The sequence below is a fragment of the Aphis gossypii genome, chromosome 1, assembly GCF_020184175.1.
Source record: "Aphis gossypii isolate Hap1 chromosome 1, ASM2018417v2, whole genome shotgun sequence".
Lineage (NCBI taxonomy): Eukaryota > Metazoa > Arthropoda > Insecta > Hemiptera > Aphididae > Aphis > Aphis gossypii.
The window spans coordinates 21,289,258-21,315,191 of NC_065530.1; the positions used below are offsets into that span (position 1 = coordinate 21,289,258).

General features: G+C 27.1%; 1 protein-coding gene and 1 long non-coding RNA gene across 2 annotated transcripts; one reads left to right on the forward strand and one right to left on the reverse strand.

The window, feature by feature from the left end:
• Positions 1–450: 450 nt before the first annotated feature.
• On the reverse strand, positions 451–8,740 carry LOC114128764 (uncharacterized). The gene is made up of 5 exons (XM_027993350.2): positions 7,976–8,740; positions 5,182–5,326; positions 4,937–5,076; positions 1,019–1,204; positions 451–823 (listed from the first exon to the last, which is right to left on the reverse strand). The coding sequence occupies exons 1-5, from the start codon at positions 8,163–8,165 to the stop codon at positions 645–647; spliced, it is 840 nt and encodes a 279-aa protein (XP_027849151.2). The 5' UTR covers positions 8,166–8,740; the 3' UTR covers positions 451–644.
• An 11,667-nt stretch (positions 8,741–20,407) lies between these two features.
• LOC114128923 (uncharacterized) lies at positions 20,408–25,696 on the forward strand. The gene is made up of 4 exons (XR_003592795.2): positions 20,408–20,665; positions 21,019–21,090; positions 24,463–24,565; positions 25,157–25,696. It is a non-coding gene; the product is annotated as an uncharacterized LOC114128923 (long non-coding RNA).
• The last annotated feature ends 238 nt before the right edge of the window (positions 25,697–25,934 follow it).

Genomic DNA, 25,934 nt, shown 5'->3' on the forward strand with positions numbered 1-25,934 from the left:
TTTAGTTTTTTAATGGAAAGGACTGAGGAGATTTAATTTAATTTATATTTTATTTTCTATTGCAATTAATTAAAATACAACTTAATAGTCTCGTTAAATATTTATGAACTGCGCATAGTATATATTTAATGAAACTAAATTAAAAATAAGTTCAGTTTGCCCTAATTAATAGATGTGCTCAAATTACCGAAGTTCCGTTAAATTACCAAAAAAAAAAAAATATATTTATATATAGGTATATATTATGTTATTATCTACAATTATTTACAACCATTAGTATTTTTTTCTTTTTTTGATTCTTGTCGTGCCATCTAGTGGTTACTTACTACAACGTCACTTTTATATTATTTTTAAGTTTTATCTGTATTTAGTTTAATTTTTCATTTTTTTATAACACTGTCTAATTTATTATATTAAATAAATTACATTAAATAAAATAATAATTAAAAGTTTGATTATTGTTTGAAAATTGTTTATTATAAATAACATAGGACAACAAAACTAAACTAATTTATAATAGTATATAATGTTAAAAAAAAAAACTATTGATCGTCCAACTCAAAACAAACGGCAATTATCGATAATAGGTAAATGGATCTGTGATAATATTATGACGTAATTATTTTATGAGTACCGAAGTCTCCTCAATAATAGATTGAAGATAACCCGTTTCCGTCCAGAGGCTCACTGAATTCTAGTTCAGTGTATGAGTCGGGAGAGTTTTCCACGAATTTAATCAAACCGAACTTCTCGAACTTTTCTTTCCATTTCCGAGTAGTTGTGGCTTTCAACAGGACGTTCACTATTTTTGATTTCAGATCTCCTTAACCACACATAAACATAATATTATTACTAGAATGTTTTTTAACTGCGCTTGGACATTAATTAAAATAAATATATATATATGAGTATTACGCATATTAATAATATCATAATATTATGATATTACGACCGAAATTAAAACCGATATTTTAATAATATCACGCATTACGTAATGGCAGATCAAACTGTTTATTACCGTTTAAATTTTTTCCGCAAACAACCGCATATGGTGGCAGTGCTCCGACGCTTTGCAAAACGGTTATGTCGTCCGAGTCCTTGTGCAAAACGTTTTTGTAATTGTAAAAGGCTACTGAGTCAACGGCTGCGGCGGTCACTTGTTTATCTTGCACCTTCTCTATTGTCAACAAATGATTTCCGGTCTCTGTAACACGCACGCGTACAACACCAGTCGTTAAACACTTATTATACTATATTTTTATGATTCACATTTGTCGTATAGTCTTAACTTGTAGTAGTTACGGTTTGATGTACATTACAGTCATAACACGTGTAAACAGAGTGATACCCATATCTCCTATTATTTTAACATTATTTTCGTATTTTCACTGTTCTGTTAAAATTATAAGTTTTAGATCAGTAAATAGATACATCTATTGAAAATCATATTTTCAAATGATTAGATCTCTTATACCTGATTTTTTAATTATTTTAATTAGTATCCTGCGATGATGCAAAATTATTAGTTAATTTGTTTTAATATCGATGCTGTTTCCGAGTTATTTAACTTTATGTATCAAGAAAAATTGACATTACAATTATTAGCTTACTAAAAATATGAGATATGTAATATGTATAATATTTTGTTTATTAACTATTTTTACTCTATCAATTTTCAAAAATTATCATATTTGAATAAATTAATATTGATTAGGTACTACAATTTTGAAATCACTTTATCCTTATTGAGCACTTAAAAATTAATTATTTAGGAACTAATAATTTTGATTTTGCTCTAAATATTATATCATTAATATTAAAAAAAAATAATAATAATAATGATAATTTACAATAAAATACCATAGTTTTATTTTGAAAAAGAAGTTTATATCACAACAGGAAACCGTTTTAATTATATAAAAATCTTAGTATTTTAAAATATAATTCTTAAGTACGTATTTAAAAATTCCAATAATTTATTTTTTAAATATTTAACTAATTTATTATGGAAGAAACAATGGTGGTGAGCATACTTTGTAAATCATTTCATATATTTATTTTTATATATACAAATATATGTGTAGTTATGAACATGCTACTTAAAATTAATTGAAAAAGAAAAAAAATGTTTTGAAATTAATATTGCATGTTTGGAGTATCTAATAGCCTTGGTATTTTATACAAAACGTCTGATGTTTTCAAAATTATATTTAATGAACTCACTTTGATTTTTTGTAACTATATAATAATTATCAGTGTTGTGTATAATAACTCTACTCTCAAAAAATAATTAAGCAAATCGTTTTACGTGTATTTTAATAACAGGTAAAGTGCCATGATAAAATATATAAGTAGATACGACTAATACTGATAATCATCCTAACATAAAATTATAGGTAATATGCCTTGGAGATTATGCATCAAGTTTTTTAAAAAGAACACTATAAAAATATTAATAATCGTCAATAACTTAATTGACTAAATAATTGTTTTTCAGGGTGACCAACCGAATAGGTATAGGTTGTTATTGATTTTGTATAATATGTAAATTGTACTGTACTCTTTTATATTTTTCTATAAAAAATAGAAATACAATTAAACAATTTCAAACTTTTTAATGTTTAGTTAAGGTTTTTGTTATAAAATCAATCAACCAATAGTCCGACAGTGATGATTTGGTAAACAACTTAAAAAGCTATTAATTTCCAATAAATTATATTTAAGCATTTAAAATAGATACTATGTACTTATGTACACATAAATACATATTCTTATGCTATGGTTTAATTATTTTTCTATTCATTGTTTTTTGGATGTTTATAATAAACATTTTAATTTAACTCCCGCATTAAACTTTGTTTACAATTCGAATTAATTACCCCCCCCCCCTTACCAAGACGACTAATTATACCCATTGTCTTTAAAAACCACATTATAATAAAAAGATAATCGATATGAACAATTGAGTGAAAGAACCGTGTTTATAAATTAGTTTGTCATTGTCGTTGGAGGTACTTTCTATTTTAAATTAAGTGAACTTTCTATCCAAAATATTGTAAAAATATATACATTGGTATATTCCTATATAAATCAGAAAATAAATTTTCTTACTTTTAAGTTTTACTATAAGTAAATCTAATTAAAAATGTATAATATATATTTCAGAGAAAAACAATCGTATAAATGTATTTTAAAATGTCTCATATACCAAGGTACAATGAGTAATACATAAAAATAAACAATGTCGACGTTAGGAATAACATAGTTCATATTTTCGAATAAAAAAAAAACAAATTTTTGTTTATCTATTCTGATATATTAGTTTATGATTAACGGATAAACAAAGTTGAATTTAAAATAAAATAAATCTTATTTTTCCAATTCGTGTTATCTTAATTCTATATGAAGATTTATAAAATATAAATATATTTTGATTAAAACTATGATTAAAACTAGTTTGCTTAGCTAGAAAAAAAGATAAACTACATAAATATTATACATATAAATAGTGCAAAGTAAGGTTGGTTTTTATTCAGTGAAATCTTTTTGATTATTTGTTAAAATGTAAACCACACTGAGGACTAAATGTGAAACGTTTGCACATAAATATATAACTAGTTTCAAAGTAAGTTATTTTTTATCATCAATGACTTTTTTTTAACTTTTGATATACATTATACATGCATTCATTGTTTAGTGAATAACCAATGAATCAACTTTTATTTCATTGTAATTTTTCATTGAACTTTTTGTTCATTGTTCACATAAATCCCGTATTTAATATACAAATATTTTGAGTTTCAAAAAATATTTAAACCGCATAAGTACCAAACGACCAAAGGACATTTATTATTTTGTAGTGATATTGAGATAGTTTATATACAGTAAGTATTTTAAAGTTTTAATATATTGAAATTAAAATTTTAAAAATGGTAAAATTAAACTTATTTTAAGAATGGAAAATAAAATTGTAACTAAATAGGTATCAATAATATACATATTTTCTATAATAATAGAATAATACGATTGAACATCACAAAATATTTTTTTAATACTAAATGTAAATAATTTGAAAAATAAATGCAATTAAGTACGTAAAATTTAAATTTAAATTTAATAATAATATAATAACTTTATATTTTTATAGTAGTATTTATATAGATTTTTTGTTATTTTACATATTATTATAATATGTTATTTGTATACTTAGTTGTTATAAATTTGTTTATACGGAATTAAGATGTAACAGGCATATTCGTATTTATTTAGACATTTCATTAAGTATAGTTCATACATGCAATTGCATCTAATATTTTGCAATAATATATGCGTGTTTATTATTTTATAATTATTTCTGTTTTACTTTTCGAGCTACCTGGACTTGTTATATATATAGTATGACCATCGGAATGTCTTGACTCGCAATTTTTTTCCAGAATTTATTTTACTGTCGAGTTAGCTGCACTGAAGTAATGACTCTAATAATATTATTGTCAACCAAACATTGTTTTGTTATGATTATATATGTTATATATGTTGTTGTTTTTTTATGCACAATGAAGACATCATAATTGTATATATTACTATTGTATAGATAGTACGTTAATAATAAAAATATTTTCAATGTGGGATAATTTATGTTTAAAAATGTTGAGGAATGTATCTTTTTTTTTATTATCATTATTTGTTCCGTGAAAAACAAAAAAAAATTGCGTACTTAATTACTAAATCTGACCTAAATATTTTGTGCTAAATTATCAGTTTGAATTTGTTAAAATTGGCGGAAGGAAAACATATTGTTGGTTAAACGTTTTGTCGTGTACACACTATAATACTATATGTATTACCTGCAGCCTGCACACAGACGTAGCATGCTGTTCCATCGATACTTAATGTGCAAAATATTGTAATAATTGTAATAAAATCATATAGTTACTTATCGTATTGCCGAAAAATGAAGAGTTTTCGCCATGCGCCCTGAGCAACTTCTGTATGGTGAGGCTGCTGCTGAGCGAATTGTCTCCCGTATATCCCCAACTGCTGCCTCTCAGGTCCAGAAACGACTTGACGGTTTTTCTATATTTTCGGTTGTTTGAATGAAAAAAAAAACAAATACAATAGGGTTAGTGGCTGCTTTGCTTATATTTCAATATGTCCCGCTGATATTGTGGGCTAGCTAACTCGACATCCGTGTGCATAATGATGTCCACGTAGTATCCTCGTTTTTGTGCCTCGTTCTTGGGATGCACGAACACAGGTGTAATCGGCAGCAATTCGATTTTTCTCGTCATTTTCATTTTCAAGTACTGCGTCGGGCTCAAAAAACCTATACATCAAAACGCGAAGAAATGGTATAGTTGTTTATATAGGCATAATATATATTATTATAGTATACCGAATACCGGTACACTGTTACTATTTTAATATATTAATAATTTTACGTGCACATTTATATTTAGAGAAAGCGACGCAGTGAGTAGGTGTTATATTATTTCACTAAGCGTATAACAAATTTATTAAATACTTCAAAATATATCTCGATCAGTAATATCTTTGTCGGCGGTAGTATCAATATGATATAATACTTATAAAATATTATTCTCATCAAAGACTGTTATAAGTATAGTTTTTAAACGAAAACTCTCATCTCTTTTGACAAACATATTTTACTCATTATTGTATGGCCATAATTTTTAAATTTAATATGTTGGTCTTAATCAACTCCCGTATATTTGTACAGTAATATTGTAAACATAACGATTTAACGGTTCGATTGTAACTAAAATAATATTTAAAATGTCGATCATAAAAACAAAAAATTAAAAACGATTGCATATACCAATCATATACCTACATATGTTTTGTATTGAGAATTTTGTTTTTGGCTCATTTCACTATTAATGGTTATTTTAATGAGATCATTAGACATTTGAAATTATCTGCTAACGATGACAACGAAGAAGATGATGATGACGATTGTAATTATGGAAAGAAACTGATGATTGATTTGTGTTCTCTGTCAAAGTTAATGTAAATTATGAAATGATAAAAATCGTCAATACACAAATCTTAGACATATAAATTTATAACATTGAGTAGCTAGTGTGTTTTTATACAAATTGTTTTATATTAAAGATTAAAATTAAATAAATTATTCAAGGAGGTGATGTTTGTATAATATAGAAGTATCAAATGTATAGAATTCTTTAATATCCATCTTATATTTTCTTATTTTCTGTTTATTGTTATTTGTTTCTTGTTATTATTCTAAAATTTTTAGTTTTAAATTTTCTATTTTTTTATCTATTTTTTAATATATACAATATGTAAACAATTAATTTTTATATGACATTAAAAAATACATTAATTTTTATGTTTTTCATGTGAAATATTTTAAATAAAATTAATTCTAATAGCAACAGATTAAAACAAAATAAATTTTGTAATAATAAATAATGTTATTTATCATAAACATTCAAAATGTCATAATAACTATGATCAATGTACTATATTTAAAAAGAAGAACTAAAATGATAATGATAAATATTTAGAATGAAAAGGAAGATATAATAATATATTAAAATATGAAAAAATCAAAAACAAAGTCATTTGAAAAAAGCTGGCCAGTTATCCATATATGCTTTGATATCAATTTGTTGGTAAAGTGATTAAAACGCAATTCCTATAAAACTATTTAATTCAAAAAGCCTAACCATTTGGAATAGTGCAATCATAAAGTATATAAAAAGTACGAATGTTCACACTACATATTATGTATGAACAGTTTGCATTAAAATGCGTTGGTAACAATAACTCAAAATGTCCTATTAAAATATGTTGTATTATTTTCCCATCAAATATTTAAATGTATTATAATTTCGTATCCAAGTTCTGTTTTATACATCTTAATCCTGTCAATGGAGAATTTTCGATATGTACGAGAATACAAACAAGATACGTTCTACCTACCTAGGTGAAACTAGCCGAAGATAAACTGCTTGGCATACCTACATTAAATATTATTATTACTTTATTTTAATGGATAATTACCCGGATAATAGTGTGCCCGATTATTTTTAATAACTAATTCAAAATAATTTATAACTGTAAAGTCCTAATAATAAGATAATAAAATAATGTTTAATCGTGTGAAACACACTAAAAATAAATAAAATTAGAAAGTGTAGTGTTTTTTTTTTCTTAAAATTAGGTGCAAATAGCACTATAATGTCGATAAGAAAGTTCATAAGTTTTAAAGTTCATTGTCCAATATCGCTGCAATTATTTAAGGTTTATTTTTGAACACTCTGAATGCACATTTATGATACACGTGATAAACCTTACATAATAACATTTTATTGAAGCATTTTGTTATCAATAAAACTGCGTCAAGGCGTTCATTAAATAAAATATATCGATTGCTCTGTAACTAGGCGTGTGTGAAAATATAATAAAATAATTAAATTTTTATGTACTACAATAGTTGTTCATTCATCATTCATTCATTCATTCAAAAAAAAAACCATAACATGATATTATTAGGGAAAATACCAGTATGATACAGTAAAATATTTCATCAAAAACTAGCGTTTATGCAAAATTAAATATCACAAATTTTTGTGAACACCGTCAAACACGAAACGTTTTTATCTAAGTAATATTGTATTCGTGCCATTAATAATACTGGTGAAACCAAAGTATCACGACATCCAGCGTAAACAGCTTTTTCTGATTTCGTTAAAATAAATAACTAGGTAATAACTAATAATACATTTTCCTAACGAAATACGAATACATGATATACATAACTCAACTACCTACACATTAATCTTAATATAAGATCATATTTTGATTCAAATTTGAGTTTTTTTTTTGTTAATTATAATATTATATTGGTATTATTATTATATTCCAATTGATTGACTAATAACATACATTCAAATGTATTATATTAAGTTAATGGTTATTTTTGTACCTATGTCCACTTCTTTTAAGCAAAAAGGATCGGGACGGTCTTCGGTGTACAGGTCGATGGGGTCTCTGGATTCGTAGACGAGCGTCGCGCTGACGTTCAGCTGTTCTTCCAGGAAATGAGCGATGCACTCGTACAACTCGACGGGGTGGCTGGGCACCAGGTATGTGATCAATCGCAGTGAATGTGCCATTATGGTTCTGCCGTCCTATAATTTCTCGTACGGGAATAATGTATTATAATATTGCGACGAAAACGGAATATTACTGTAATTTATTATCAAAATGTTGTACCGCGAATGTGGGTAAACGGCCAGTCGGCGACTCGAGACTTTCTCGAACGGATCGCAAACAACGGTGTTAACGGACGCACCGGCCGAAGCGATAACGGCGGTCTGTGGGTGGGAGAAGACCAGAGGATGAGTGAAGACGGTGGAAGAACCGTCTTTGGACATTGACATTCAGATAAGCCGATGCCGGTCGCGATAAACCGAATGCCTTCGCCTCCGTCAGCGGCCGTCTTCGGCGTTCCACCGTAACGTGCCTACATCGCTATGTATCTCTCGCAGACCCGGACGTAACTACGGTGGGACATAACTTCCCGGGTGGTTTTATTATTTCGATATTTTTTATTTTAATAGATAAAAAAAAACATTATTTAACCGCTGAAATTATTGAATCCTAAAACACACGCGCGCTCACAAGAGCTCGTCCGCAGATTAAAATGCATCAATGTAATAATAATACATGTAACGTGCAGTCGTTAAAATAAACGCGTACACAGAAATATCGATAAAACTAATAAACATTCGACGGCTCGATTTTTATTCCGATCATTATTATTATTATTATAATTACCGTTATCGATCATAACAATATAATGTACAGGTAGACACGAGACAACAATATTCGGTCATAGTTTCTATTCTACGGTTATTGTTCAACGATGCGTGTGAAGTGTTCCAAGTTTAAGTGTTTGTAATTGATATGGATAATAATCAAATTCGTATTAGAGCCTATACCTGTATGGAAATTTGTACAAAAATAGGTCATTAGATAATTAGACTAAATACAGTAAGTACATCGTGTTTGAACACTCTAATCAAAAAATTCAAAGTCCAAATAAAATACAAAAGAACATCTCGAAATCAACGACTCTCATCACTGGCAACAGTAAGAGATAGCATAACGTTTATACGGTAATATTTTTATCGAATTCTGTTGTAAAATTAAGATGTGATAAAGTAAAAACGGAATAAGTAATTAAAATATTGTGTGTCTACTTAATTAAAAAATAGAAAGCCATAAAATATAAAATTATAGTATACATTTGGACTTGTGTTCCAAAAACTAAAAAATAGGTACTTTTAAAATTACATAATATTTACATTTTGTTGACATTATAATATTATGTTTACAACTTTACTATATCATAATAATATATGTGCATTGTTTAATAATCAAACGTCTAAAAACAAAAAAATATAGCTTAATGATTCAGTGTACAATTAAGTAGCAATAGTCGTAAATAACAAAAATTCATCTCGTGGCGTTATATTCGTTATAATAATAACTTAATTTTTCAAAACACTTTCGACGCCTTACATATTTTGGGAATATCCGTTTGAGTTGAGAAAGTTTTCGTCTCCGGCGACTGGTGGAGCGTTGAAATAATGATTTACACTTACGCGAATATAATATTATAATATCATTATTACGTATCACTGAACATTATGATAGTGAGAAGAACGGAATAAAACAAAACAAAATTTCTGCTGACGATTGCGAGAGCGATCCAAACGAACGAAAGTCCCACCGACCGACACGATTATCTGTAACACGATTGATGAAACCTTCGTCCGTCCGTGACGCACTCGAGACATGTCGCCGTGCGTTGTGTAACACGTACGCGTAATTGACAGAATTATTATTATTATTTTTTTTTTTAATATTGTATGAATGAAAAGTTAAAAACTAAACTTAAACGTACGGGGACGTTAACTGCGATGAAAAATTTAAAATTAAAAATCAAATCGAATCAAATAACGATAGGTACATTGAAATAAAATTGTAATGGATTTTGCGATTGCGATACGTCGGTCGAGCGGTTCGACGTGTAATGTCGTGTGCGCGTGCCCAGTGTCCATACGCGTACTGAACTCATATCCATTCATTGAACAACTCACGCTTACACACTCACTCACTTACGACTCTCTCACACATTCACACACACACATTCACTCACACACACACACTCGCTATAGGTACGCGATTCCTGGCCGGTTTGGTTGACCGTTTATAGTCCGTTTCTACTACTACTACTATATTATATTTGCCACTACTGCAACGACTACTACTACTACTACGACTTACTACTATTAGTACCACTACTTAACTCCTGTGCAATGTAATATCGACCGTACAAACGCGTCGCGGACTATATAAATATTATATACCCAGCCGGATATACCGCGGGGAAACCGCGAGCAACCGGTATTGCGAGCGTGTGCGTGATGTCGGTCGTATCCGAAAACGGCATGAAAACGACCGACCGTATACCGGAAATACCGGTAAATTTTCCGTAAGACAATACTCTATACGTGATCGCGGAAGACGCTTCTTCGCGCCCGTCTCGGGCTGGGGCTTGAACGACGACGCAAAGTTTCGATACGATTTGAAAAAAAAAAAAACGCCACTCGACACCATAAATATTATTGTAACGATCTTTGCATACGTCCGACGGACATAATATTATTATTGTCGTGGTCGTTTGATAATGTTATTATTATTGTTTTTATTATATTGTGTTTTCCTATGTGTGAAATGAGCTTCTGTCATAGAGCTATGCGAAGCTACCTATTATACGCTGTACTAGATGATTTCCAAAGCACGCTAATCTCTTTTTATCGTCGACAATGCAGTAATTCGAAATCGGACTTTTGGAATATTCTTAAATATAATGTCTGCTTAAAGGTCGTATTATACAAATTATTATGGTTTATTTGTTCTGCTTAAGTAGTGTCTTTTAATGTAATGTCAATGAAGTCTTTATTTCAATTTATATAACCTTTATTTTCAACTTATTATTATTATTTGATGAATAATATTTTTTTAATTGTAGATGACGTATCAAAATCAAATTTGAACTAGTATTTTTTAGTTGTTCAATAATTCATGATAATGAATTCAAAATACATGAGAGTTATAGTGATCACTTCAAAATTTAAGTAATTAATAATTTATCAATATTAATTATTTGTAAAAATGACCTAGTACGATATTACATAAATCTTATATTTTTGTTTTGCTGTCTTTAAGGGTTTTTAATCTTTGTATAAAGATTTAAATAATAAAAAACTGCTCGTTTCAATTTTGAATTATATTAAATTATTTGAAAGTAGTTTTTTAGTAGGTATTGTACAAAAAAAGATTATAAAAATAAGAATTTTTATTAATTCATAATTTAAGGCGAGCAAATAATGAATTACTTCGTATACGTCTTTGAAACGTGTCAAATCATTTTTGTTGTGTCGTATGTTCAATTTTATTTCTACGTGTCGAGACATTGAGTTCAAGCGGATTATATACCTATACTACGACAGCGGGTGTGCTACACTGAAAGTCTAGGTTCCATTCATATTTTTAAAATGTTAAACATACTATCATAGTATTGTATTGTATAATAATATTTTATAATCTTGTAATTCAGTCATAAATTGAAAATAAAAATCAAATGAACAATTTCTATTTTATCTGATTTTTTTAAATGTATGTAAGAAGGCGTTTGTTTTTAGTTTTAAGATCAACTTTATAGGTAATATATGGTTATTAGATAAATTTGAAATAAGTAATTAGGTTTTGCGTAGCCTACGATTTCAGTTTTTTATCATTATAATATTGTAAACTATTTTAATTTATTATTTTTATGAATTGGCTTAATCTACTGGAAAGTAAAACTTAAAAAACATTTTTTATTATACTTATCACCAGTATTAATTATCATTTTCTTGCATAACTTTAAACTTTAAATTAATATTTTAGAATATCAATCATGTGTATAAAACCACAATAAACATTTTTATTTAAATCAGACCAATCATTACACCCAATTAAATACGTAAAAATTATAGGTAGTTAAACTAAAAAATACTAAAAATAATGTTAATTTATTATGATATAATCGGTATAAGATACAAACAACCTTTTTTCTTTTTTTTAAAAATAAACAGTGTGTACATTTTGATTAATTTATAAACTGTGAATTATTAATGGATCCCTTAGTATCAAAAATATTTTCGTATCTATGGTCAATACATAATGAATAGGACAAATTTAACTTTTAAAATTGTTTTTATTTACTAGATACTGAATAATTTATTTGATAAAATGACCATATATTATACAGATTTACTTTTGTTGTGGTACCCACAGTGCAATTAATCAATGGATTTGTTGAAACTTGTAATTATGATTTATTGTAATAAATTGGTCGAGTTTCAAACAGAAATTTTACATACAGTGTAAGCATATTATTACTAGATAGATGAAAATCTCGTATTTAGCTATAAATTATTTAATATTCCTGAATAAATACTAACAATACGAAAGGTTTTGAACATTTGTACAAATTTAACGTTCTCAACTTGGGTACATTGATAATTGAATTTATGGAACGTAAACAGGTTACAGCAATTATTTTATCGTCAACGTTGTTTTATTACAACTAAAATGGCTATTTAAATAATTAAATCAAAAATAAAATTATAGTTTGATGTGTGCAATAAATGTTGGCAATATATCAACAATTATAATTGAATATTCTTATACGAACGTCTAAATATTTTGCACTAACAATAATAATATCTGGCCTAAACTATTCGCTTAAACTTTAGATAATATAATTATGATATTTATTATAATGTATAAGTTATTCAATATTTAAAGAAATTCTGTGTAATTAAGTAAACTAATATTAGAACACATGTTAGTAATAATTAAATATTTAACCATTAATTATTATTTCCATTACATTCCATAACGTATAATATAATTAAATAATTAAAAATCAGTTATTGTGTGTGCTATTTTATTTTATTTTACATTCTTAAACTAGTGAGCATAATAAAATGCATTATTTATTTAATTTTGTATATTATTTTATTGATGTAAATTTGAAAATGTTGAAACATAGAAAAATGTATTTTTGTATACGTATAATGTATATACATATATGTGTGTGTATGTGTGTGTGTGTGGTTTTAATTATACTTTCCGATAACCTATTCAAATCAAACCATAAATAATTACTTATAATATTATGTAGCATGAACACTAACTCAATTAATGTGAAATTATTCAACTATAGAACGCATTAAATATCATTATTAGTTTCATTCAACGAATCATAAATAACATATCAGTATGAAAATTAAGTGCTAAGTTTTTTGTTTTCGACTAAATATTCATGGAATCCGATATCGTTTTATACTTACAAACAGGTTGAAAAATTTAATACTTTTCTCGGGACATCTTTAACGCATTAATAGACTTATATAGCTGCATATATTATATTATTATCTGACTCGAATGCAAATAGGTTGCGAGTGCGATGTTACGAATGTAATAACACATACCTACGTATTATGGAAATTGAAATGTCATTACAAATTAGATATTACGGACGTACGTACATTGATGTTTTCTAGCGTCGTGGCGTTCGAACATTGTTTAATTTGTATTTTATATTAATTTATTTCGTGAAAATAACTTCGACTGGATGACGTATCCTTACCGGCGGAGATCACTGTAATAATAACATATCAACACGACGATCGACAAAAACGATTGCGCAATGCGTTGTCGTTGAATCGTCTCGTTGTCGTCGTCTGTGCCATAGCACCGAACCAACTACAGCCGTTGCGCCGATACGGTATACGGTAATAACCGACGATCCGGTACAGGGCATATTATAATATTATACCTCTCGATATAAATCGGAGTTTAAAACAATAATAATAATTATCGTCGGTCCGCAGGAGTCTCGAAAGCGATTGGAAGTCTTCAAAGAACGTGGTCGCGACGGCGCGCGTACGTCTGCGTCACTCGTACAGCCAGCGGTATGGCGTACGCGACCACATCATATCCGGTTATCGAATACCACCGAATTGTGTGTGTGCGCGCGTTTTTTTTTTTTTACTTTTCATTTTAGCCGACACTGTTACGACGCGTTTGGTCGGTTGGAAATCCGCGGGACGTGTCTTACTGCACATTTCGAAATCCGGTGGAAACGATCAATGACCACGATTATATTATTTTCTTAGAATTTATTACAATAATAATATTGTCTCGGTGCCCGTGCACTGCATCGCCGCCACACACGCGCAACAAGTTAACCCACACCGGTGCACGACGGCACCTATACATTTAGTGTAGTGTTTTGCGTTCAACAGATCGAATTCACCCGTCAACAACATGCTGTCGTACGCGCGCAACGTTGGAACAGATTTCAATGTTACGCAACTACGACTGTATAGTATTGCTTTTCAAAAATCAAGATGGACACACAACATACGTAATATTTGATCGGTTTTCGTTGATTCGACGACATTGATATACCTAGGAATATTATGCCCATTAATAAAACTGGTGACGGTTCTTAGTGTGCAAACCGTTTGGCCGACTTGTGCTGCACCCTTAGAAATTAAAAAGTTTTTCTATTTCTATTTTATCGTTTTGAAGTAAATATTATCATTCGTTAAAATATTTATAAACCATATTATTATATTGAGAAAAATAAGCACCTATTAAATTTTCAGCTTTTTGTAAATCTTCACTTTTTGTGCATTACCAAAACTATCGGTCTAGTTTCGCCTGTGGGTATGACATAACCGCAAAATATATTATCAATAAAATATCTATATATAATGCTACACCGTTTATGATATTAAATATAAAAATAAGCTTATTACAGATGTGAACAACTTAAACCAAAGTACATAGAATAGCGTATTATATATTTATATGTATTATATGTATTTAAGATGTCTATTTTAAGATATTCTATATAAGCAAACTAATAATGAATATTTGCATAAGTATATGGTGGTATTATCATAACCTATATCTATTTGGATGCAATGATTACTTGATGAGTATGTTATTGTATTTAAAAATGATTAGCTTTGTAAATGTTAAATGAGTATCAAAAAATAATGAAGAATGTGAATAGCAAAATGTAAAATTGTATATTATATATTTGATGAATACACTTGATTCTTAGTATTAGAAAAAATTTGCTTTACTGTTTTTAAATACTTATTTAATAATGAATATTTACAAGTTTACAACGCTGATAATTTGTAAACATAACAAAATACACATCAAGTAATGATGGCACCAATTAAATATAGTTTATGAATTTATAACATTTTTGGAGGGAATACAAATTAATAAAAATATATAGGTATACGTTATGTAACGATTACATATATTTTGTTAGTTTTGAAAAGTTTAATAAACTAACATTTATAATACCTATCGTTTTATTGTACGATACGAAATTTATATATTCTTAATGATTACATACCTACTTTTAAAATAATCATAAAATCACATAAAATAGATTATACGATGAATTAAAATTTTTAATTGAACTAATCAACCGATTTATACATTTTATTTTAATGAAAAAAAATTATTACAATTTTACACTACACAAAAAAATATTCGTAATAACTATATGAAATCGAATTTTATCTTAAATCATATCATATTGTATTAATGAATTATATTATGATAGTCGAATTAATAATCAGTAGTCGCGGTGCATTTCTGTTACTGTAAGAAGTCTGTTTACGCTTTTCTCAGTAAAATATATAATAATGAAATTGAATATACGTTTTTATAATTTTATTTTTAATAAAACCTCGTACATGCAACAGATATTGGTTTTTTTTTTAAAAAAAAATTCTATTTAAGAATCTAACGAATGAATGATCATAAAAAATTGATAATGTCTAATTAAATACCATGATAAAAAAAATTGAATTACCAAAAAAATTAAATTTGTATGTGCATTCATTTTTTCCTTCAGCGCTAGATAACATTCAATACACTTAATAATATTTCAATGTACGTTTTAATATTGTTAGTTTCGTTTAACAATTAAGCGAACCCAATGAAATGTGTTTGTCTGCAGACAATAATAAAGCTATACGAAATGTCGATTAAGTAAAGTTTTTCAAAACGAACAAAACATGACTTGTCAATTTGCTTGTCCAATGTTTAGACAACCGTCAAAATCTTTAATTATCAAAGTATGATATTGAGCATTGCAAATCGTACATTAAACAATAAGCTATAATGACATAATAACCTTCGTGTATTAGCCATACTCGCGGCTTAGTAAAATGTTCACACAACATATATCCCAGGTAAATTGGTTAACGGTTTAATGATACGGAGCAACAAAAATCATAATATTATATACTCTACACAGTATTGCAGGAATATGCAGTATTTATGTGTACTGATTAGTTCATCACAGTCTTAGTCAAATATTTTAAACAAAAAAATATTGTATTAGTAAAAATTCAACGCTTTTTTTAATTGTTGAGTACCCAAATCAATTAATTTGATAAACATAAAACCCGTTAGTTACAACAATATATAAATAATTTCAATTACCTTAATTACTTTTTTTCAATTTCTATATAATATAGTTAATTTTTTATGATCGTTAAAAATTTTGCAATTTAAATTATATGCACTGAGAATAATTAGCTAAATTCAACCATAATAATTGTGCTATCAGTTAGGTTAAGTTAAGTTAGGTTAAAGTACGTTTTTTGTTTTTAATAACTTATCTATTAGTGTTGACTTATTTTATATTTTTTATGACATAATCTAGAAAATATCATATTGAGCAAATTTGTTCAGGATGTAACTGCCTCGTTATTACAACACTAATGTGTGTTTTGATTTTTAATGTGGTATTATTTATGTTTTGTCAATATTATTTCTTTATTTTATTTGAATTGTAAAAGTATTTTAGAACATGGTCTTTACTAATCAGTTATCTATAGACAATTCTTTATTATAATGAACATTGGTTGAGTGATAGACTTCTCACATTCCGACGGTGAATTTTAAGAATAATTAACTTATATTTTTATCATTCATATAAAATCAAATTAAAAAAAAAAAATATTTTTCTAAAAACAAATAAATATCAGATAAAATTGATTAGGTTGCGTATAAGTGCAAAAATAATATAAAGCGTTTAGATTTTGTCAATCAATTACATTTTCACAGAATATATTTTCATTTTCACTTTTTTATGCCAATTATGTCCAAAGAAGTTTAAAAGTATTTTAAAATATTGCACTATATGTATTGGATTTTACATTCATAAATAGATAGGCATCACATAAAAAACAATTGATATTCTGCATTATATAGTATAAACAAACAATTAAGAATTCACAAAACATGTATTAAAATAGATTACTTACAAAAACAGTACATTATATTACATAATATAATTCATTCATTTATGAATGGAGTTAAATTTAAAAAATAAAACTTTTGGAAAATTAAAAAAAAAATACTGTGCCAACACTATTCATAAATAAATGTAAAAATTATCCATGCACGACGAATTATTGTACACATTTAACTACTTTCAAAAGTATTTTAACGATGCATCTATACGTTGAGCTACAGAACTTTTTTTATGTAAATAAATTTATTTCCTGAAAAACTATGAATTATCACTTTTTGTTTATTTTATATTTTTAGTTTGATCTAAAACCTTAATTACAATTGTTTTTATTTAAATTTCATAAATACAAGGTTTTTTTGTACAGGTATTTAATATTAATATTGTTTTTGTATAATATTTAAAATCACGTTAGCATTTCTTAGTAATACTGAACTGTTGAAATAACTGTTTATAAAAACAAAAAAAAAATTAGTTGAAAAAAATTGTAAAAAATTGTATTTAATAATATATTTGAATACATTTTTATCATAATATAAATATAATAATATAATTACTAAGAATTGAATAAATCAAAAAATATGTTTATATAAATTTATACAAATATGTTTATTATTACTAAAATGTTTAAAATTTAAAATTCTATTAACTCAAAGAGAAACAATCTAACCGAAATTTTATTGCATTATTATTAGATAACTATAAACGTAGTTCTAAATATCAGGTTTCTGTAAAATACAATAACATTTTAATGGAAAAATTTTATAAATTTTTAGTTTATCTTCGCCTAAAGTGTCATTCCTCATGTCTATAAACATAATATCACTTATCAGCATTGTTACGTCCACTATCCAACTTTATTTAATCTACAAAAACGACGATACCACATTATTCATTCATATTTTGATTCGACTTTACTCTTTTTCTAGAATCTTGTTTTTTGCTGTCTAACTATGTGAATGTACAATAGCATTCAATAAAATATATCGTAAAATTGATAAAAATTTGAAAATTGTGTTACCTGATTTATTTTTAAAATTCCTTTGCTATTAGTAATAAAATTCACAGTTTGTATTGAATGAATTAGTTATTTATACAACGATCAAACATTTTTTAGTAATAAATTATTATATTGTATGTAATTGTTAATTCAATTTAACGAAATTAAGCATTTTTAAATAGCTACTTGCGGTAGATTAAGTCTCTCTCGAATGAGTCATAATTGAATTACTAAAAATAAAATGTATTTTATTTATAAGAATCGGGAATCAAGTTAAAAAAAAATAATTCATTCAATTTCAAGTTAATTTCTAATGACAGGATATTACATGATTCTATATATTATGAGTAATAATTTACTATGTTTTATTGTAAATAATTTTACTTGGTTAGGTGGTAATAATATTACTATTTAACGATTGTTGGTGCCTGATGAGTTATAAGATATTTGTTGCAAAATTCTCTTACAGAATTTGTCTAAATTTGTTAAATTAATAAATTATTTTCATGATAAAGCTTTAAATAAACAATATTAAGTTAAATATTTAAGTTGTAATAAGTTACACAAAACTGTTAAAAATATACATAAAAAATGAGTTTGTCCCTAATTTGTTAACTTCATATAAAACTCAATATAAAACAGTTTGATGGCTCAGATTGTTTAATATGAAATCACTAAAGTCGATATAAATATTTTGTATAGACTTTTACTTCTTGTATTGTTATGTTAGCAATGAACAACAATTATATCATAAAATAGATAATATTCGTAATTCCTTGAACCAGATGGCACTTAAATAACACACAGTTTTCACCCTCTTAGTAGATACGTTTTTAGGTAAACAAGCATTGTCAAGTACTTAAGAAGTACAACAATACTCGATTCTAAGACTTGAAATTTAGTGAAATTCGTACGGAAATGAGATTATTTTCAGTAGCCTCTTTGATAGCTGCTAAGTATAAATACACTTGAACACAAAAGTATTTGAAATCATTGAACGTAATACAAATGATAAGAAATATCTTTAAGAGGATCCTCAACGACTGTATTTGTTTTTCCCTGTCTACTCTATTATATACATTGCGATGAAGCTACTTTCTGCATATACAGAGTGACTTATTACTTAAATTTAATAAGAGTGTTGTAAAAAATAAAAAATAAATAACGGGGTGATATTTTTAAAAATGCATTTTTTTCATAATATAATAGTGTTTATTCACAAGCGGTAGTTAAAAAATGTTTACACGTATAATAATATAGTAAACGATTTTCGATTAGATTTTGACGACAGTAGTGAGATGTAACGGAACAAAGAATGATTTATTCTGATCTGTCAGGGAAAAGGAAAACAACGAAAGAAATAAAGACACGAACAACTCGATTTGTGAGACCATTTGGTAGGTACTTACAATAACAAAAATAATAATGATAAACATAATACAATATCAGTGAACGGTGGAGTCAATGTTGTATTATACTCGCTGTTACGATGATAATATTGTTTTTATCTACTGCAGTGGGAGTAAGGATCTCCGGAAATGGACAAAACTAAATTAAACGAAACCATAACGGCGCATTTGCTCTCGTGCAACATGAGTATAATATACGTATATGTATATATGCGCACGCTATATATATATATATATATATATCGTATTATATTCCAGTAAGACTGCTTGAAAAATAGTCTGACTGTGAAATCGTATAATAAAAATATTATTGTATTATTATATGCGCATAAATTTGAAGGGTCGAGTGAAAAAAAAAAAAAAATAACAATAATAAAAACCGTCTTCGCCTTACGACAACAACATAATATTACGACGAGACTCACACGACGAAGGCGTCGTCCGCCGTCCGGAGGTTGCGTTCGCGGCGATGGCGCGGGCGGTGGTGGCGCTTGCGCTCGACGAGCGTTTCGCGCGCATATCGACAGCTCCTTCCCCGGACGGCGTCGGCGGTCAGTGCGACTCCGAGGCTTTGCGAGATGCGACCGTCCGACGCCGCCGCCACCGTTGCCGATGACTTGCGGTAGGCCTTTGTCGTGACATTTGAGTTTTCTATCCGCCGACAGTGGCGGACGTTTAAACGCTCCACCGATACTACAAACGCCATCACCATTTACTGTTGGTTGAGCTCGTCGTCTCCCACTGGGAGACATAACTATGGACCGTCAGCGCTGGGTGGAAAGAGAGGTACAGGGTGAAATGCTATGATATTTATAATATATAGGTACTATAGGTACATGTAGGTATAGGTAACAAATAGCTCTCCCTTATGTCCCTTTCCTTTATTGAAAATCGTATATTTCACCCCACCCCCTCTCCATCTTCAAACACCCACCAACACTTGTTATTAGCCCGTCTTCGTCCTCAAACCTATCACAACCAGCAGTGTGTCACCACTGTACTTTGTTTTCCAGGAAAACATAAAAATAATAAAAATTCAGATCGAAATGAGATATAGTCGTCTCATGACAGTATCACCTATACTATTGTATAACTTACTGCAACTGTTGTTGACTTGTTGTTATGTTTGTTTGCTGCAGGCACCTTCCCGAACGTCGCAATGCAAGAAGTGGAGAGGGCCAAGGCTAGACATATGGCAAAAAAACAAAACAGTGAGTGTATAATAATAATAATAATAATCTATTGTTGCGATAACACGATGATAATATTAACATTATTTACCTACTACACGTCTCGCCGAAATTGGATACCTATAAGTAGACTAAATGGACATGACTGCACACACCCACCTACACACACACACATGTATCACATACACGACGACGATGGCAACAACTATAACGACGATGATCGTGGAATATATTAATATTATTATTGTGTTAGATCAATCTTATGGGCACTAAATTCCAATACCCGTTGACTAGTCAATTTTTTTCGCTCTTACTCCCTGATTCTACGTTTTGTTACGTTATAATACAATATAATATAGTTAACGTCGCTGTACGGTTCGTAATAATTGTTATTCCGCTTTCATTGCGATTTAATATCGTGTACAGTCGTTAACCGCGAAAGTTTATAGTTCAGCGTTCTTATATACAGTCACAATAACACGTTATAATATGCACTCACCCTCCGTTTGAACGATACATATATGATTGGAAGATTGCTGACGTTTTCCACTCGCGAAATCAAAGTCATGTTTACGTAGAAAAATAATACAAAACTATAACGATAGTTATTTTTCGCTTATGAAAAACATTATGTTAAACAATTTCGTACATTGTGATTGTGATATTGTTAATACTCGACTGCCTTGTTGTGATGTTAAAGATCATGACGTCCAAAAATCCGTACTCAAAATCATATTTTATGCGTTTAAAAGGTCATTCGGACTATAATGTTAACATACAAACGACCCAATGCTTCCTAAGAAACACCATACATATTTATTATCAAACTATAAGAAATTTAACACACTTTCTATACCTGGAGTGTTATACATCTCATTTAAACAAAATTTCCACATATTATTATAATATCAAATCCTTGTTTCGAAAAAAATAATAATCATTATGAACATACTATTAAAATAATTTATGCAATTTAATATGTTTTATTATGTACATGCATTTTAAAAATAGTGATAAAACATGAAAGACTTTAACTATTTATTCATTTAAATAATGTTAAATATTAAATATTAAAACCTGTAAAAGTTTTAAATACAGTGCATTTAATCTGTACTATATATTTTACAATGGGTATCGTTCTACCATAGTTATAATGATTTGATTTGATTTTGGAATCAAAATGGGATTTGTTTCGTATAAATATTGCAAAAACGACGAAGTTTATAATCCAGTAATGTGTTTTATTTTGATGATGCGTAGTAATGATAATGTAGGTGAAGTAATTTCTTAATGTTAGGTCAAGGTAACGTGAGCAATTTGTGGAATTCAGGTGTGCGTGTGTGTGTGCATGTTTACTGATGTTTTTCAGGGTGCAAAGAATGTCACATTCATATACGTTTAGAAATTCAGATTATTATTATTTATTAATTACGCAGTTATTATTCTATAAACAAATAAATGTAAAATGTTTTTTTTTTTGTGTAAATTATTACATTAAAAGTGCCTATCTTAGAAGTAAATTAAAATTATACACAGGTACTTGACATTTAAAATAATTACTAAGCAAAACCAGTCATCGTTTGAAGTTTAACGAAATAAATTATAATTCACAGAATTATTAAAAAAAAAAAAACATAAAAATAACTATGGGCATTATAGACATTAATGATTCATTGTGAAAAAACAATCATACTATACATTTACATTATATATACATGTATATATATATATAATAAATAAATATATGATACATATACTTATTAAAAAATCTATAATAAAAAATAAAAATAGCTTAATTTTTTACAAATTTGAATAAAATAATTTCAAGTACTTAATTGAATTATGTACATTTATTTTTTAAAACTTAAAAGATCATAATTAAAATATTGTATATTAGTTTATAATATTATTATTTAATAACAACATATTATTTTTAAATAGATTTTTTATGTATATTTTCTATTCTAAAATTCAATAGGGCATTATTAGTCTCAAATATTTTTATCACAAATATACATATGAAGTATAGAATGTCGTATCTATCTAGTCAAAATTAATTAATTCAATTAAGATATAAATTATTATGATAAAATTTTAAAAATTAAAATCTTTACGTCTTAGTAGTTATAACATTACAGTAAGATAGTTTTTTTTTTTTTTTATCATATTAAATCAATTAACTCTTTTTTTTTTACATAGGTAAGGGCATTGTTGGATGTATGTCTAGTAAATTATCATATTAATATAATATAAACCCAATACTAATACATAATTGATAAACATATATTTGTTGATCTGTAATGTATTGAATCTTCAAAGATCTTTTATGCAAAGTACACAAAATATACATGCGAGAATATAATATTATGATTTATGGACAACAATAGAATACCTATATTCTCAGTCAACTCGACATCACTTTAAAAATTGTTATATTACCTACTATTTGTAAGAGTAGATTTATTCATTATTTTTATCTTTTATATTTTATATGTTACCAATATATTATACACAAAACATTTTATACGGAAAATTACTTATATGAATAACGTGGATTTTCATTAGAGTGCATTGTTAATAATTGTTATTTGAATTAGCTTACATGGTTGGATGATATGTGGGAACATTTGTCAATCGGTTGTTGATTCAAAGTTTAAACTGTTATTGTATTCGTCTAAATTTATGTTCAGCTGGAAACCATAAATCGGACTAGTATTATTTCTTGAATGTCCATAAAACAAAACTGTCAATATTATTCAATATATACTATTATGAATAATGAAAACCTGCACTGGACGCTAACCTAAGCGATCAGTATCGGAATGTTATTTTCACTGGCATCGTATTTTTCACCCTTACTCGAATAATGTCATATCAAATTACTATGATAACAGTTGAATAACGCTTTTATACATGTATTTTATATTTATTTTACGCTGTGATGTTATATAAATATCGTATGAATATAATAGTGCATTAAACTGTAGTAATATTAAAGTGCATATTTTGTATACAATAAATAAAATATGTATCAGATATTAATATATTTAATGTTTATGAGCATAACGGATTATCTGAATTATGTTAACTTAAATTTCTAAATGATCTACAAATTCAATTTTTTATAAAATATTCAGTCTAATGTAATATTTTTTGCGAAAATATTATGATTAAATTATAGGCTATGCGTTTAAAGTTCCTCCATTGAACGGCTTCTTCATTCTGTGTCTCTGTGAACTATATATTATTTTCCTCATACATATTCACTTATTGTTTCATATTTGAGTAGGTTATTCAATAAAAACTTATTTAATATATGTTATATATGTATATACATTTAAGCCAAGATAGATTTTGAATTTAGGCATTTTAATAAAAATCAATTTTTTATAGGCAAAGTAGAACGGCAAAAATCATCAGACAAAACGTTATCCAAAGCACCAAGTATTGAGACCAAAAAACAAGAAAAATGAAAAACAATATTCACATATTAAAGGTATTATTTACATAATAATAGTATAATAATACGTTTACTTGTGGTCAAAATTTTAACAATAAACATATGTACTTGCACAATAATATATCATTACATTTTTCATTTTCCATGATGCACACTTGTCATATTGTTTTCATATAAATTATGCGTGCAGTAATTAACTTTGTTACAAGTCATTTGTTTAAATATATAAATAAATACCTATGAAATTAGAAAAAAATCAATTTTAACTGCAGCTTATTTATTTGCGTGAAACTGAATAACATAAAATATAAATATTGAGCTTTTAAAATGAGTTATTATACTGCTCATTTCTGTTAATCTTCACTTTTTTTGTTTGTACCCACTCTTATTAACAATATCAGACGAAAATAACTTTTTAATACTTTATTTAAAAATCTAAAAATATTATTGATATAATATTTTGAGAAATAAAAAACAATTCAGGTAAAGATAGGTTTACGAAGAACTATTGATTCATTTTTTATTTTCAGATTTAATTCACATAATGAATACATTGCATCATATTAAAAAAATGTTCATATTTCACCATTTTCAATAATATACAATAATAATTGTTTTTTGTTTCAGATTTTATTTTTTTAGCACTTTCACTGAAAATGATAACAACACAGTAATTCGTAATCAAACATACTTCTTTAAGTAGGTACACTATAATATTGTTATTGTAATTTATAACACACATCATAATTTCATTTTATATTTACATAATAATGATCGTGTTAATTTTACCTCAAATGTTATCACGTTTCATTTATTCAACGACCAAACATATTTTGTAACGTTTAGAGTGCAGAACAACTATAATAGAAATATATTATGTATTATCTATCTGTTGTAAAATAATTTTATGTCACACATATATTTTTTTTTTTATAAATTTAAAGCTCAAACATCTTTGAATGTTTAATAATACTATACGTACTTTGTAAGCGTCTTAGACGTATGTCACACACATTCATATTTATATTATTACACCTATACTATATTTATAGACTTATGCGTAATATGAATGGAAATAAATAAATATAGTTTCATTTTAACAATTTTTATGATTTATACTCTCATAATCTAACATGAATAAACTACAATATATTTTATTTATCACTATTTAATGGCTTATGTGTATTTGAGTCTATTATTTTTTTTTTAGATACATGGGTTTGCGCATTATATTTTTCTCTAACTTATGCAGTTTATTGAAATAGAAATATTTAATCAATCAAAAAATATATATGTATATATTATATTTTTTACTGAAGTTAGCAAACTTTTTATTAATTTATATTAGATAACAATAATTTATATTGTGAAAAGAAATTAAATATAACTTTTTAGTTTCATTGTG

Excerpts from the sequence above, each read along its gene's own strand:
- LOC114128764 (XM_027993350.2), bottom strand. The coding sequence starts at position 8,165 with ATGGCACATTCACTGCGATTGATCACATACCTGGTGCCCAGCCACCCC. Across the intron at positions 1,205-4,936 it reads ATTTTTCGGCAATACGATAA|AGACCGGAAATCATTTGTTG; the intron begins GTAACTATATGA and ends TGCGTGTTACAG. Across the intron at positions 824-1,018 it reads TTGCGGAAAAAATTTAAACG|GAGATCTGAAATCAAAAATA; the intron begins GTAATAAACAGT and ends TGTGTGGTTAAG.